Genomic DNA, 17,389 nt, shown 5'->3' with positions numbered 1-17,389 from the left:
TTTTTTTTTTTTACCAAGGGCCTGTTGCTCTAAATATTTAGTTTGGTGAGGCGGCCACTCTAGGAAAAGTCCTGGTTGTTTCAAACGTCTTTTATTTAAGAATTATAGAACTGATTTTCTCTTGGAACCTTCAGTTCAGTTTTGAGAGTTTTCAGAATACCCTTTTCCAGATCTATGCCTCCACACAATCCTGTCTTTCCAAATCATGTCCAATGAACTGAATTTACTACAGGTGGACTCCAAGGAGTAGAAATATCTCAAAGATGATCAAGAGAAATAGCAGGCCCCCAGAGCTAAATTTGAAATGTCATAGCAAAGGATCTGAATACTTATGTCCATGTGACATTTTAGTTTTTTGCTTTTTAACATTTGAAAATTTCACTTTGTCATTAAGGGGTATTGAGTGCAGATTGAAGAAACTTTTTTTTTTGCAGAAGGCCACAACATTACAATATATGAGACAGTGTAAGGGTCTGAAGACTTCACGAATGCACTCTATGGTCAAATGGCATACACTAAGTGCTCAGCAAATTATTTGTGATGTATGTAACACAAGGTTGTAATGTAGTTCAGTGCTAAAAATGATTACTATTTCTTCCACCTATTTCTTCCAACACTGTAATACATGCCCCTTAAATTCTGTCCCAAACCATAGTTACATAGTTAATACGGTTAATAAAAAAGACATAAATCCATAAAGTCCATAAAACAGATCTATACAATCTAAGATTAAGGGTACTTTCACACTTGCGTTAAACTTTTCCGGTATTGAGGTCCGTCCTAGGGGCTCAATACCTTAAAAAAACAGATCAGTTTTATCCTAATGCATTCTGAATGGAGAGCAATCCGCATATGCATCAGGATCTCTTCAGTTCAGTCACTGTACGGTTTTTGGACGGAGAAAATACCGTAGCATGCTGCAGTATTTTCTCCGTCCAAAATTCCGGAACACTTACTGGAATGCCGGATCCGGCATTATTTTCCATTGAAATGCATTAATGCCGGATCCGGCCCCAAGTGTTCCTGTAATGGATCTCCTAGCACCCGGACTGGGTACCTCTGTTGATGGATGCTCCTAGTGCTTCCCGAGGGCTCCAAGCACTCCGCTCGTCACTGTAACCACCACAGACCCCACGAACCGCCGCAGCTTGGTTGGGGTCTCGCCATCCTCCACCCACGCTGGACCCAAGACCGGGCTTCAGCTTCCAGTGGGTGAACATCTCCTAAATCCAGAGAGCAGGAACCAGGAACAAGCTCTTACAAGAGCTTATACTCAGGGGAGCAATGTGATATAGCAATCCCCAAGAGTGTAGTTATCCCATCCCCCAAACATGAGCCAAGACTTCATGAAGGGGTTAAGCAGGTCTCTTTAATGAGCACAAAGGCATTTCTTATATACAGTTTTTCCCACAAGGTTACCACTCACGTGGACCTTGTGGAGCACAGGACACAAAAGTCACAACAGCCGTCACAGTATTGTACAGTTAGACACTCCTAGCTAATGTACACAAACCCCCCTCTGTCTGTGATACAATTAAAAAAATACAATGGGCATTGTCTGACGCAATCAACAAAATACAATGGGCATTGTCTGTGACGCAATCAACAAATACAATGGGCATTGCCTGTGACACAATTAACTTAATCACTCACAGGCAGAAAACACAAATTTTTCCCAAAACACAGAAAACACCTCAAAACCTCACATATTCCCATAAATTATATTGATCTGGGCGAACACCATATCCAAAAATCACCCAGATCCGAGCAGGGGTTCCCGAATTCCATGAAAGTTATATTTGACTGACCGCAAGCATGGCTTTCCTGCAAAAAACTGATTTAGGCTGTGCGGCCGGTCTATCTTCTCCTTCAAAGTTAGTATATGGGCCATAATCCTGAGGCAAGAGGCTGGAAAACAGGCCCCTCCAAAACCCAGTGGCGAGGTTATTTTCGCCACACATCTCCCATTATTTTCCATTGAAATGCATTAATGCTGGATCCGGCCCCAAGTGTTCCAGAAAAACAGATCAGTTTTTGCGGTCTGAACATGCGCAGACCTTTAAAAATGTGAAAAAGATAAATACCGGATCCGTTTTTTCCAGATGACAACTGGAGAGACGGATTCCGTATTGCAATGCTTTTGTGAGACGGATCCGCATCCTGATCAGTATGCATACAGATTGCCGGAACTGCCTGCCGGAATCCAACAACGCAAGTGTGAAAGTACCCTTAGTGAGGATATCATAAAATGGCATAACCAAACTTCTGTAGAACTTAGCTTCACTATGCACAGTACAGGCTGATAATCCAATAGAGAATCCAATTAGAAAATAATAATAATAATAATAATCAAATGCTGACAGTATATAGATAGTGGTCTATATACGTGGAATACGTGTCCCTAGCACCCCATAAGCATGAAAGCCATGTTTCCAAATCAGAAAATAAACTGTAATCTAGTTGAACAAAAGACCTAAAACACATTATTTTGTCTTTAATGTCATGGCAGTCATGATATTATATGTAACACTTTTACATGAATTAAAATACATACGTGGGAAACCATATTGCTTCAATAATCTCTTCTTCGATAGCACTTTCATGGCCTAAGAAAAATAAAACACAACATGCAATCATAGTATTTTACACTGCTCTTCAATTATGATTTCTGTGCAGATAATTGGTGCACCTAAGTAAATATTTCCAAATAGCATGGGTGTTAATTATATTGCAGTTTCTTATAAAGGTGTTTTATGTGCAACTCAACAATCCCTCTCAGTTCTGTATACTATTCTGTGGGGATTGTGAACAGGATTACAAAACCTAGTACTATGAAAAAAACTGGGGTTTATAGACTCTGCAGGCTAAACCAATTAGATGTGTCATTTAAAAAACATGACAATATTAAAATCACAGATTTCATACATTCATATAAAAGTGCTTTTCCTATGGCTCACGCAGTATAAAATAAAGACAGCTGTAAGTAATCTGAATGCAAAATGAAATAAAATTAAAAAAAATGCATAGGCATGTAGCTAATGAGTAAGGATAAACCAAAAAATAAAATAAAAAATGTGGCCCTGACAGATTTAACCAAAGGCTTTCTTAGGCTCTATTCACATGTGCGTTGGAGCCTCTGTTGCAGACGTTATCATGTTTGTCTAAAAAATAGCAGTGCATGGATTACAATATGTTTTAATTGATCACCTGAATTTCTATCTTTTTAATGGTTTTAAGCTATTTTCTGCCCCAAAGTGCATTTTTGTTTCTTTTTTATCCATATATTAATTTTCTGTTGACTTCAATTTAGAATCTGACCATTCATAATAATTATCATTTGTTTTAAACGCATCATCCACGGAAATCTTAAAGGGGTTTTCTGGAATTACTATGGTTTTTAACAGATATTCTCATGTAGTTGCTTACCTCATGTCTATATTCCTCCTCCTTTCTCCTCCCTCTGGTTTGCTCACATCCTGTATGTAGCACTAACTGTTGCTGTATCCAACCAAACCCATGATGCACTTCTCCTTTCTCTGCCACACCTCCAGCACTGTCCAGCTAGTTTATAGCTCCTCCCACCGAGCTAACTGCATTTAGAAGATTTTCATTTCTGCTTTATATTGGGTTTTCTTCTACCTTTTAAATGTTATGTACTTTCGTAAAACTGGCACCCATCATTTTTTGGTTTATTAACCCACCATATTCTGACCACTTTATCTACCTTATATCGTAGTACATCAAGCCAGTATTTTAAACCTCAGCTCAATATATTTGTGATCACAATATAATACATGCTGGCACTTGAAAGCTAACCACAGGCTATAGCTACTAGAGAGGGGTCGTTGATCCAGGGAGTCATTCTGATTGCCTGATTGGAGTCAGGAAGGAATTTTTTATTCCCCTAAAGTGGGGAAAATTGGCTTCTACCTCACAGTTTTTTTTTTGCCTTCCTCTGGATCAACTTGCAGGATGACAGGCCGAACTGGATCGACAAATGTCTTTTTTCGGCCTTATGTACTATGTTACTATGTTACAGATACAATCTTTTGCATGTGGTAGAAGGTTTACATAGCCTTATTATCTACTCTCAAATATACGAAAGCCTAAACCTTAATTGATAATGCGATTCAATTACCAAAGGTCACATTTCCAATTAAAAGATAGAGGGAAAAATCCAATATTGTAAAATACAGCCCTACTGAGACACGAGGAGATAAAGAATGCCAGCTTGACAGCTAGCAACAGTAAATTACTTTTATTCTAATGCAATTCAAAACATCGTCCCACAAAATGACTTTGTCATATGTCTGCACTAACTCTAAATGACAAAATACTTTATGCAAGAAAATATAATGGAATAAAGATTTATTTTATTTTTTTGTTTACACAATCAACTGGAGAAAACTTCCAATGACAGCCTCATTCAGCAGGTTCTTGGTCCGTGTTTGATTTTTGCTGTTGAAAAATCTCTAAAGAAAAACCAATCTGGAAAAAAGGCAATAACTTCTGATTACAGAAAAAAAACAGCGCATGCAACAATCCCACTGCGTGAGCCCACGGTTAGGTCGGCTTCACAAAGAGACAATTCAGTCCTGTATCCGTACTATGCCTGCAGAACTGCGAGGCACCAATAGGATAATAAACACACCACAGCAGTTCTACTGGACTTCACACAACGCAATGTACCGTAAAACATGGCTGCAATTCATGCTGCCCATTGAAATAAATGAGGATTTATGTATTTCAGTGATCACCATTACTGCTCCATTGAGGCCCATTTGCAAAGATCCACCAACAAGAATAAAGAAGCTAGATTTGCATTTCTGATGTGTTACTAATCCAATGAATTTCCAAAAATCACATTAGCTGGCATGCGATGCAGCTTAGCGACAGTAATGTGGACATGTGATGCCAATGTATATGAATTAACCATTAGTAGCCAACCATTTCCAAATGAACCAAAAAAAAAAAAAAAAAAGGACAACAACTTTAGTTCCTTCCCCTTCAATATTATATTCTGACCCCTCATCATACGGTATAAACTAGATCTGCTCCCACCCATCATTAACTATTTTTTCCCCCTATCGCCTGTTTAATCTATTCATGATTATCCATTATAGAAATCCAATGGGGGTTCAATCTAAATGGGGGCCTTACACTGTGTTTATCGTCCACCATACATAACTCAATAGAGAAAGGAAGATGGTCCAATAGAGACCTAGCCTCATATTTCATCCATTTCAGATATTTTTTATTTATCAGGGTCAAATCTATCCTGGACATCGAGTTCCCAGATTTGCTTACACAGGAATATGCTCATTTCCCCTTCCCTAAATATCCCCATACATCCACAAACCCGGATTCTTGGCAAAAACGTGACAAAGGGGACCCTTGGGCCGAGGTATAAATATCTCTCCCCATGGAAATGTTGTCCTTTTCTGGATTAATAAAACAGTTAAAGTCTCCATTTACTATGGAAGGACATTCAGGCCACTGATCCATAAAGTTAATAAACAATTAAGAATATAAAGAGAAAAGGGGGAGGGATATAAATAAAAGCCAAAACACATACCGTATTTTCCGGCGTATAAGACGACTTTCTAACAGTAGAAATTATTTTCCAAAGTCAGGGTTCGTCTTATACGTCGGGTATGCTCAGATCCAATGGTATATTCTAACACCCAGGCGTTCCCATGGTGACGGGGACGCTTGCCTGGGGGTTAGAATATACAGGGCCCTGCAGCTCACAGGAGTACATTTATAAACTGTAATCCGTAACTTTAACTTTAATCAGCGCCTAGTGGAAGGCGCAGGCACGTGATGTCAGTGAGTGAGCGCCGCCCACACTGCCTGTTACCGGAGCTCAGAGTAAGGTATCCTAGTAAACAGATGAGTGCTGATTAAAGTTAAAGTTACGGATTACAGTTTATAAATTTACTCCTGTGAGCGTCGGGGAGGGGGATCTGTGGATGGCACGGTTATGGGGAGGGGGATCTGTGGATGACACTGTTTAGGGTAGATCTATGGATGGCACTGTTATGGGGAGGGGGGGGGGATCTGTGGATGGCACTGTTTAGGGGGGATCTGTGGATGGCACTGTTTGGGGGGGGATCTGTGGATGGCACTGTTTAGGAGGGGATCTGTAGATGGCACCGTTTAGGGGGGGGATCTGTGGATGGCACCGTTTAGGGGGGGGATCTGTGGATGGCACCGTTTAGGGGGGGGGATCTGTGGATGGCACCGTTTAGGGGGGGGATCTGTGGATGGCACCGTTTAGGGGGGATCTATGGATGGCACTGTTATGGGGAGGGGGGGATCTGTGGATGGCATAAGATGCTATATAGTGTCATCCATAGATCCCCCCCCATAGCAGTGTCATCCACTGATCCCCCTTCCCATAACAATGCCATCCACAGATCTCCCTCCCATAACAGTGCCATCCACAGATCACAGTCAGTTCCCTGGACTGGAGAAGATCGTCTTGAAGACAGGGAGGGCTGGGCATTCAGGGGTAGTCTTATACGGCGAGTATAGCCCAAACCCTATATTTTAAATGGAAAAGTTGGGTGTCGTCTTATACGCCCAGTCGTCTTATACGCCGGAAAATACGGTAGTTTCCCAACTAATTTTCCATAGCGAAAAACAAATCTCCCCTGCTTATCAATGGAGGATGCCCGGCAGACAAAATCAATCCCTTTGTGAATTAATACTGTTACTCGTTTCTCATTCATTATCTATGATCTATATCTGACCTCTCATCACCCTCTATAAGATATAGGTGATCCTACCATCATTATCTATAATCTATACTTGAGCCTCAATCATCTATAAGGTATATCTATTAAAGGACTGTAAATTTAAAGTCTGAGTTAAAATAAAAAAGGTTGCATAATGCTGTGCTTCTTTGTACAATCACAACTGTGAAGGAACTTGTGTTTTTTGAGCTTCCCTAAAGTCACTTTCAGCCATATTATTTCCTGTTTCATCTGCACAGCGAGATGCATTTCTCTCCGAAGCAGTGGGTGTCTTCCTTCTGCCAGTACTGTATGCAGTAACCTCGCTTCCCATTATGTTTCTTTTCTTCTACGGAGCTCAGATATCTTATAAGGAGGGATAAATCCAAGTTACAGAAAGAAAGGGGGCTCACGTGATCTTCAGAAGCAGTGTAGAAGCTGTTGTTTTATCAGGCTCAGGATCTCAGTTAGCTCTGGCACATCCACACTTTCTCTTAGCTGTTTTCTAAATCTTGCCTGACATCAGGCATGCAAATTAGGTGGAAAGTTTTTTTCCAGGTGGATGCAGGCTTATTTTATAAATGAAGTGACATAGAAATTTGCTAGTTACACCATTCTCTATTAAATTAAATTTTGTGAAAGTACAGCGACTCTATGAAAATAGCTTATATAGACTAAAAATTATGATGGGGGAATCGGATATAAATTATAAATGATGATGGGGATAAATTGTACAACGATACAGTGGACTTTTATTGCCGTTTCTGTGTTAAACATAACATTCTCCATTAAAATAAAAGAATTTAAAAGATATAGATTATAGATGATGGGGGTCAAATGTAGATTGTAACTGATAATGAGGGGGTCAGATATAGTTTATAGATGATGTGGGTCAGATATATGGTTATAGCAGTTTTTTTAATTTCTTATTTATTAATTTGTAATAACTACAATACAACAGATTCATCAGATGGGAGTCAAATTATCACAATACAAGAATAGCCAACAGGATCAAGTTTTATCAAATTTTTGTGGACATTTCTTGGACATATACATTTACTAAACTGAGCTAATGAGATTTAAAAGGGACCCGGTGGAGATGCTATACCTAAAGAAAGCACACAATTCTGATAGAACATTTCACTTTAACCTGACCGGCTGGTGGTCTAAGCAGATAAGCTACCCTCAGCCCACGCTGCCACTTAATACCCCCCCCATCCCACACACCATACTCCAACCTCACAATAATCTGACTCCCGTGCACATGTCAGTATAGCAACAGAACTGCACAGGCTGCGCTGGCTGTTTAGGTTCTCTGACTGGCAAGCAGAACCAAATCCTGCCGCTAGTCAGATATCACAGACATGCTCGCCGGTGATAGAGTGCCAGGTGGAGGCACTGGCTCAGCATTATAAAGGGCTGCCCTTATACCCAGGAGCACACTAACCAATGATCTCAACCACAGTGAGGAATGGGCACATGCTTGACTGCAACCCTACTGCGTCTTCTAGCCTGACATCAGCGAGGCTCCAGGTTGACTCCCACTGATCTAACATCCAGTGGATAAGGTGATAGAAGTCTGTGGTAAAAATGCACCCATAGCCATGGTGCTTTGTGATGAGGTGCCATGATTAACCACTATTCCTCTTCCAACGACTGTGCTAAATTCTTATCCTGTGACAATGGGTATACCTGCCGCAGAAGGGGTGACTCACTGCCTAGGGTGGTACTGTCCACATGGAAGCTATCTTAGGATTTATAGATTTGCACAGACTCATATCCATATATTATTAAAGTGGTTATTTTGCAAATTAAAAAATGATCTGGAGTAATGCACACCACTAGTTTAACTAGATCATTTCACTTTCGGTGGGTTGGCAGCAGCTGTCAACTAGTGTTAACCCCTTTCTGCATAGAAAATGGCCCCTCAAACACAGTACAAGATAAATGATTACTTACACTCTCTTGTTTTACTAACCAATAAGCCCATCACTTACATTACCAATACATTACGGAACAATACGTATCAGTAATGTATTGGTCAATGAATCTACCAATGAGCGCTCCCATCAGTCTGATGAAGGAAGCGCTTGTTGGTTGGTTATCAGTTATTACATCGGAGCAGTCCAATATGCTACTGATCCAGTGCCCGCACTTGGTGGCGTGGTCTTAGAGCTGGTGCTGGGACATGAGCACAAAATCTTACAGCACCAACCACACAGACCAGGAGAGTTAAAGGGAACCTGTCACCGGGATTTTGTGTATAGAGCTGAGGAAATGGGTTGCTAGATGGCCGCTAGCACATCCACAATACCCAGTCCCCATAGCTCTGTGTGCTTTTATTGTGTAAAAAAACTGATTTGATACATATGCAAATTACCCTGAGATGAGTCCTGTCCCTGAGATGAGTCAGGGACAGGACTCTTTTCAGGTTAATTTGCATATGTACAAGGCATATTCTTTTGAATGAATGTGTGCCCCCTTCCCCTACTTGCTACGGGCTGTCTCCTAGCCCTGTATAGTTGTTCCTTCTTGGTTAATCCACAAAATCTCTGAGCAGCAAAAAGATGGCCATTCCTTCCAAAGTGAATAGGATTGTGATACCATAATCAAAATTTTCAAGAACATGTTTATATTGAAAAGATTTTGAGATTATATGCCATCAGACAAAAGGCCATGTTCACATGCTGTGTATAATCTGCAGCAGCAATCATTGATATCTGCACATACATTTGCATGTGGTCTACAGTTTGCTCCACTGGCTTATATAGCATGTTGCAAGTTTACCCAAAGAAAGTACTGTATTTGTGGTGCAGATATTGGCGGTGTCTATTTTACAAGTAAGTTTTCATGACTGTTTTTGGTCCTCCTTCTTACATGGCCAGGCAAGTGTAGTAAAATGATTTAGCCCCCTTAGTGACTAACACGTTTTGGGCATTAAAAAAAATATAATTTTTTTTTTCAAAGTCGGATACCGAGAGCTACAACCATTTTTATTATTCCATTGATGAGGAAAATAACCATATATAAAAAACGTTTCTAATAATCAATGGCTAATATTTTATAGACTATGTAAGAGTGTGACTGAACTTTAGCATTACTCTGGAATGGTCAGTCTGACATCAGTCTCCTATATGGAGGTGATGTGCAGATAAGGTAATTCTTGAAGCTCAATGATACATTTTTAACTCCTAAAGTTACTGGGGAACACCCATGTGGCAGATGGCCAGAAAAATGGTTTAAAAGCCCCTTGCTTTGGCAACAAGCCAGGGCTCCTCTCCACCTCTGAATGGGCACTCTCTGTGTACATAACCGTCTCTCTTTTTTTCTTCTACTAGCCTTGTAAATCTCCTTTACTCAATAAACTCCCCACTTAAAACCATTCATCCTGTGAGACTAGAGGCTTACCGCCATTGTATGAGGTCTTGCTTTTTGTTTGGCAAGTTCTAGTGTTAATAGCACCATTTTGAGGCACACATAGCTAATTGATTAACTTTTTATTAACGCTCAGTAAGAATGGAAAAAAAATAATAAATTCCGCCACTGTCCTTTATACATTTTAAATTTTGTAGCATTCACTATGTATCAAAGAACATAATGATGTTTTTTTCTGAAGCAGTACGATTACAGTAATATAAAATATATCGTTTTTTTTAAACGTTTTTAAGTTTACTACTACTTAAAAATAGAAAATGCTTTTGCATCACTGCATCCTAAGACCCATCATTTTTTCCTTTTTTTTTCTTCTACAGAAACGCGCGAGGGCTTAATTTTTGCAGAATGACTTAGTTTTCATTGCTATCCTTTTGGGATACATAAGACATTTTGATCACTTTTTATTCCATTTTTTCGTTGGTGGATAAACAGCAATTCTTGCAAAGTTTTTTCTTTCAGCTTTTTACAGCGTCTACTAACTTTATTCTGTGGGTCAATTACAGTGATACCTAATATACATCACAAGACCCATAACTTTTTATTTATTTATTTTGGTGGAGGGTTTGAATTTTGTGGAACAATCTGTAGGTTGTTTTTTTTGTACCATTTTGGGGTACATAACATCACTTTTTATTCTGTCTTTGTTGGTTTAACTTTATTTTTTGTTTTTTTATTTTTTTGTTATTACAATGTGGCTTTTATAATAAAACTTTAATTTCTATTTTTACCTACAAGTGGACTCCGACGTGATTATTATTTTTTTATCGCTTCCATAATACACGGTTCTACTTGTGTAGTACAATGCATTATTTTGTCAGTAGAATGTCTTATTCACACAGTCAGTGTTTGGTCAGTGATTTTCATCAGAAATTTTGAGCCAAAACCAGGTGCGGCTCTAGACACAGAACAGGTGCAGATCTTTCCCTTATACCTCAAGTCTGTGTAGGCTCCAATCCTGGTTTTGGCTCACAATCACTGACCAAAACACTGACGTGTGAATAAGGCCTCATGCACACGACCGTTGTGTGCATCCGTGGCCGTTGTGCCGTTTTTTTTTGGGCACCTATTGACTTTCAATGGGTCCGTGGAAAAATCGGAAAATGCACCGTTTTGCAGCCGAGATCGTGATCCGTGTATCCTGTCCGTCAAAAAAATATGACCTGTCCTATTTTTATGACGGACAACGGTTCACGGACCCATTCAAGTCAATGGGTCCGTGAAAGAACACGGATGCACACAAGATTGGCATCCGTGTCCGTGATCCGTGGCCGTAGGTTCGTTTTTATACAGACGGATCCGAAGATCCGTCTGCATAAAAGCTTTTTCATAGCTGAGTTTTCACTTCCTGAAAACTCAGAACCGACAGTATATTCTAACACAGAGGCATTCCCATGGTGATGGGGACGCTTCAGGTTAGAATATACTAAAAGAACTGTGTACATGACTGCCCCCGGCTGCCTGGCAGGTGCTGCCAGGCAGCAGGGGGCAGCCCCCCCCCCTGTAGTTAACTCATTGGTGGCCAGTGCGGCCGGCTCCCCCTTCCCTCCCCTGTAGTTAACTCATTGGTGGCCAGTGGGCCCCCCTCCCTCCCCTGTAGTTAACTCATTGGTGGCCAGTGCGGCTGGCCCCCCTCCCTCCCCTGTAGTTAACTCGTTGGTGGCCAGTGGGCCCCCCCTCCCCTGTAGTTAACTCGTTGGTGGCCAGTGGGCCTTCTCCCCTCCCTCCCCCTCCTAATTAAAATCTCCCCCCTATCATTGGTGGCAGCGGAGTGTACCGATCGGAGTCCCAGTTTAATCGCTGGGGCTCCGATCGGTAACCATGGCAACCAGGACGCTACTGCAGTCCCGGTTGCCATGGTTACTTAGCAATTTGTAGAACCATTATACTTACCTGTGAGCTGCGATGTCTGCGTCCGGCCGGGAGCTCCTCCTACTGGTAAGTGACAGGTCACTTACCAGTAGGAGGAGCTCCCGGCCGGACGCAGACATCGCAGCTCACAGGTAAGTATAATGGTTCTACAAATTGCTAAGTAACCATGGCAACCGGGACTGCAGTAGCGTCCTGGTTGCCATGGTTACCGATCGGAGCCCCAGCGATTAAACTGGAACTCCGATCGGTACACTCCGCTGCCACCAATGATAGGGGGGAGATTTTAATTAGGAGGGGGAGGGAGGGGAGAAGGCCCACTGGCCACCAACGAGTTAACTACAGGGGAGGGAGGAGGGGCCCACTGGCCACCAACGAGTTAACTACAGGGGAGGGAGGGGGGCCCACTGGCCACCAATGAGTTAACTACAGGGGAGGGAGCGGGGGGGCGACCGCACTGGCCACCATATTGTGTCAACGTCAAACGGATCCGTCCCCATTGACTTGCATTGTAATTCAGGACAGATCCGTTTGGCTCCGCACGGCCAGGCGGACACCAAAACGACTTTTTTTTCATGTCCGTGGATCCTCTAAAAATCAAGGAAGACCCACGGACGAAAAAACGGTCACGGATCACGGAAAAACGGAACCCGTTTTTGCGGACCGCAAAAAAAAAAACGGTCGTGTGCATGAGGCCTAAGGCTGAAAACTGACAGGCAATCTATTAGGCCGCATCTCCAAAATGACCTAATAGGCATACACAGAGGACAGGCCTGGGGGCCATCCTGGCAGCCATGTAAGGACATGAGCAGCCCACAATCACATTCACGTGGGATGCTGATGGGTGACAGAAGGAGTCTCCTCCCTAGGAAACCACTTAAGTGCCACGGTCACTACTGGCCACAGCATTTAAGGGATTAATCTAAAAAGTGCATTTATTTTTTTAACTTGGAGATTTTTTTAATTTTTATTTCATAAAACCTTATTTAAAAGGGGTTTTCTAGGATTTTGATACTGATGACCTGTCCATAGGATATATATATATATATATATATATATGTCCCCCTGTAGTGCAAGTACATAATCCTCCCCCCTTAGAGCCAGTAGATAATGCTGCCTAATGCACTCCTCCCCTTAGTGCCAGTACATGATGCCCCTCTCCTTAGTGCACGTATATAATGATCCCCTCCCCCTTAGTGCCAGTATATACAGTAGGATGCGAAAGTTTGGGCAACCTTGTTAATCGTCATGATTTTCCTGTATAAATTGTTGGTTGTTACGATAAAAAATGTCAGTTAAATATATCATATAGGAGACACACACAGTGATATTTGAGAAGTGAAATGAAGTTTATTGGATTTACAGAAAGTGTGCTATAATTGTTTAAACAAAATTAGGCAGGTGCATAAATATGGGCACTGTTGTCATTTTATTGATTCCAAAACCTTTAGAACTAATTATTGGAACTCAAATTGGCTTGGTAAGCTCAGTGACCCCTGACCTACATACACAGGTGAATCCAATTATGAGAAAGAGTATTTAAGGGCTAAACATATTGAGGAAATGGAAGACCACAGGCTAAGTTCAAGTTAAGGCTCGAAGTGGCAGACCAAGAAAAATCTCAGATAGACAGAAGCGACGAATGGTGAGAACAGTCAGAGTCAACCCACAGACCAGCACCAAAGACCTACAACATCATCTTGCTGCAGATGGAGTCACTGTGCATCGTTCAACCATTCGGCGCACTTTACACAAGGAGATGCTGTATGCGAGAGTGATGCAGAGGAAGCCTTTTCTCCGCCCACAGCACAAAAAGTGCCACTTGAGGTGGGCTAAAGCACATTTGGACAAGCCAGCTTCATTTTGGAATAAGGTGCTATGGACTGATGAAACTAAAATTGAGTTATTTGGCCATAACAAGGGGCGTTATGCATGGAGGAAAAAGAACACAGCATTCCAGGAAAAACACCTGCTACCTACAGTAAAATATGGTGGTGGTTCCATCATGCTGTGGGGCTGTGTGGCCAGTGCAGGGACTGGGAATCTTGTCAAAGTTGAGGGACGCATGGATTCCACTCAGTATCAGCAGATTCTGGAGACCAATGTCCAGGAATCAGTGACAAAGCTGAAGCTGCGCCGGGGCTGGATCTTTCAACAAGACAACGACCCTAAACACTGCTCAAAATCCACTAAGGCATTTATGCAGAGGAACAAGTACAACGTTCTGGAATGGCCATCTCAGTCCCCAGACCTGAATATAATTGAAAATCTGTGGTGTGACTTAAAGAGAGCTGTCCATGCTCGGAAGCCATCAAACCTGAATGAACTAAAGAGGTTTTGTAAAGAGGAATGGTCCAAAATACCTTCAACCAGAATCCAGACTCTCATTGGAACCTACAGGAAGCGTTTAGAGGCTGCAATTTCTGCAAAAGCAGGATCTACTAAATATTGATTTCAGTTCTTTTTTGTGGTGCCCAAATTTATGCACCTGCCTAATTTTGTTTTTAACAATTATAGCACACTTTCTGTAAATCCAATAAACTTCATTTCACTTCTCAAATATCACTGTGTGTGTCTCCTATATGATATATTTAACTGACATTTTTTATCGTAACAACCAACGATTTATACAGGAAAATCATGACGATTAGCAAGGTTGCCCAAACTTTCGCATCCCACTGTAACTCTGTATAATGTTCTCAGTTGCTGCTACAAAGCGAGGGAAGCAGAAACTCATCTTTTCTGTGTGCAGTGTATGGGAGACATCATAGCAGCTAGCCTTCTCCACTAGCTCAGTGAGAACTGAGAATTAGAGGTGGCACTTGCATAGGGAAAGCTGACAAAAAGTTATATAATGGGCAGAAATCATGACAGCTCATACTGAAAAGTCATCTAAAATGACAGTTACGCTAACATTTTCCAGGAGGATAATATACATGAAAAATGTTGTACTATGGCGCAGTTTCATGAAACTGGGACTACTGTATATTCTTGAGAGATATTCTGTAAGGTTCAGGGCACACTGATCCCATATATATACAGAATCTGTTTACCAGTGCATGTACTTCCGAGACAAATTACATGTACTAGCTACTGAGTTAGGCCTCTTTCACACTACAGAATGGCTATTTCAGTGTTTTGCAGTCCGTTTTTCACGGATCCGTTTTCCATTTTTTGTTTCAGTTTCGTTTTTCCGTTCCGTTTTTCCATATGGCATATACATTATACAGTAATTACATAGTAAAAATTGGGCTGGGCATAACATTTTCAATAGATGGTTCCGCAAAAACGGAACGGATACGGAAGACATACGGATGCATTTCCGTATGTGTTCCATTTTTTTTGCGGACCCATTGACTTGAATGGAGCCACGGAACGTGATTTGCGGGCAATATTAGGACATGTTCTATCTTTCAACGGAACGGAAAAACGGAAATACGGAAATGGAATGCATACGGAGTACATTTCGTTTTTTTTTGCGGAACCATTGAAATTAATGGTTCCGTATATGGACCGTATACGGACCGCAAAAAAAGGCCCGCAAAACGGAAAAAAAAAACTGTAGTGTGAAAGAGGCCTTAGGAAACCAATCATATAACATATTAATAATGAGGAATTCTTCAAAATTCTCTTGGAACCTAGTTGTCGAAATTGCCTGATTTAGAAAACACATTTTCAAATGCTGTAGGAAATGATTACAAAGGAGCCCCCAATTTATAACCTTTGTTTATTAGCTGCATCTACAGATACAAAGAGCATGTCTGTTTACATGGATTTCAGTGGCAACCGTGTAATCTTTCCATTCTGTCCCTGCAAGAGTAATTATCACTTCCTGCCAGGTTCCCCTACAGATCACAGCTGATTGATGCCCTGTAATTATTGTTGCATCCCTATACCCTTTTGCTGATTACAGTCCTTTTTGATAAGCAGTACTACTGTGACTCTGATGAAGTAATCCTTAGATATTGAGCGAGTACGCCTAGTGTTATATGTTTTTTTATAAATAAAAATCACTTTCCCCACTTTCCCCAACTATGTTTGAAGATTAGATTCTGCATTCGTGCACTGAAATAGCTTGTTCAAGGTTTCACATTTACAATGCTTTCTGGAGATGAGAATTGCATAGCTATAGATTGGAATGAGCAGTACTACAGTGCCATGCTATTATTCAGCCAGGCATAGTTTAATCAGCTTTAATTTTCTGATTTTATTGTTGCTGGAAGAAGGGATTAAAGAAGTCACTAACTTAAAAAAAAAAATATATATAATATATATATATATATATATATATATATATATACAGTACAGACCAAAAGTTTGGACACACCTTCTCATTCAAAGAGTTTTCTTTATTTTCATGACTATGCAAATTGTAGATTCACACTGAAGGCATCAAAACTATGAATTAACACATGTGGAATTATATACATAACAAACAAGTGTGAAACAACTGAAAATATGTCATATTCTAGGTTCTTCAAAGTAGCCACCTTTTGCTTTGATTACTGCTTTGCACACTCTTGGCATTCTCTTGATGAGCTTCAAGAGGTAGTCCCCTGAAATAGTTTTCACTTCACAGGTGTGCCTTGTCAGGTTTAATAAGTGGGATTTCTTGCCTTATAAATGGGGTTGGGACCATCAGTTGCGTTGAGGAGAAGTCAGGTGGATACACAGCTGATAGTCCTACCGAACAGACTGTTAGAATTTGTATTATGGCAAGAAAAAAGCAGCTAAGTAAAGAAAACGAGTGGCCATCATTACTTTAAGAAATGAAGGTCAGTCAGTCAGCCTAAAAATTGGGAAAACTTTGAAAGTAAGGGCTATTTGACCATGAAGGAGAGTGATGGGGTGCTGCACCAGATGACCTGGCCTCCACAGTCACCGGACCTGAACCCAATCGAGATGGTTTGGGGTGAGCTGGACCGCAGAGTGAAGGCAAAAGGGCCAACAAGTGCTAAGCATCTCTGGGAACTACTTCAAGACTGTTGGAAGACCATTTCAGAGGACTACCTCTTGAAGCTCATCAAGAGAATGCCAAGAGTGTGCAAAGCAGTAATCAAAGCAAAAGGTGGCTTCTTTGAAGAACCTAGAATATGACATATTTTCTGTTGTTTCACACTTGTTTGTTATGTATATAATTCCACATGTGTTAATTCATAGTTTTGATGCCTTCATAGTCATGAAAATAAAGAAAACTCTTTGAATGAGAAGGTGTGTCCAAACTTTTGGTCTGTACTGTATATATATATATATATATATATATATATATGAAAAATCGGTGGTGGTCTGAGTGCTAAGACCCCCACAATCTCTAGAACAAGAGGATACCATCTCTGCTTGCAGTTAATAGC

At 40.9% G+C, this 17,389-nt stretch overlaps 1 protein-coding gene across 2 annotated transcripts in view; it reads right to left on the bottom strand.

The window, feature by feature from the left end:
* CAMKK1 (calcium/calmodulin dependent protein kinase kinase 1) overlaps nt 1-17,389 on the bottom strand; it is a 271,268-nt gene that overhangs the window by 106,761 nt on the left and 147,118 nt on the right. For both annotated transcript variants that reach the window (XM_040424856.1, XM_040424857.1), the window contains exon 5: nt 2,555-2,606. In XM_040424856.1, the coding sequence (XP_040280790.1) occupies nt 2,555-2,606 (52 nt within the window). The remainder of the gene's footprint in view (nt 1-2,554; nt 2,607-17,389) is intronic.

This window comes from Bufo bufo, chromosome 3 (assembly GCF_905171765.1).
Source record: "Bufo bufo chromosome 3, aBufBuf1.1, whole genome shotgun sequence".
NCBI lineage: Eukaryota > Metazoa > Chordata > Amphibia > Anura > Bufonidae > Bufo > Bufo bufo.
This window is presented reverse-complemented; position numbering and strand designations above follow the sequence as displayed.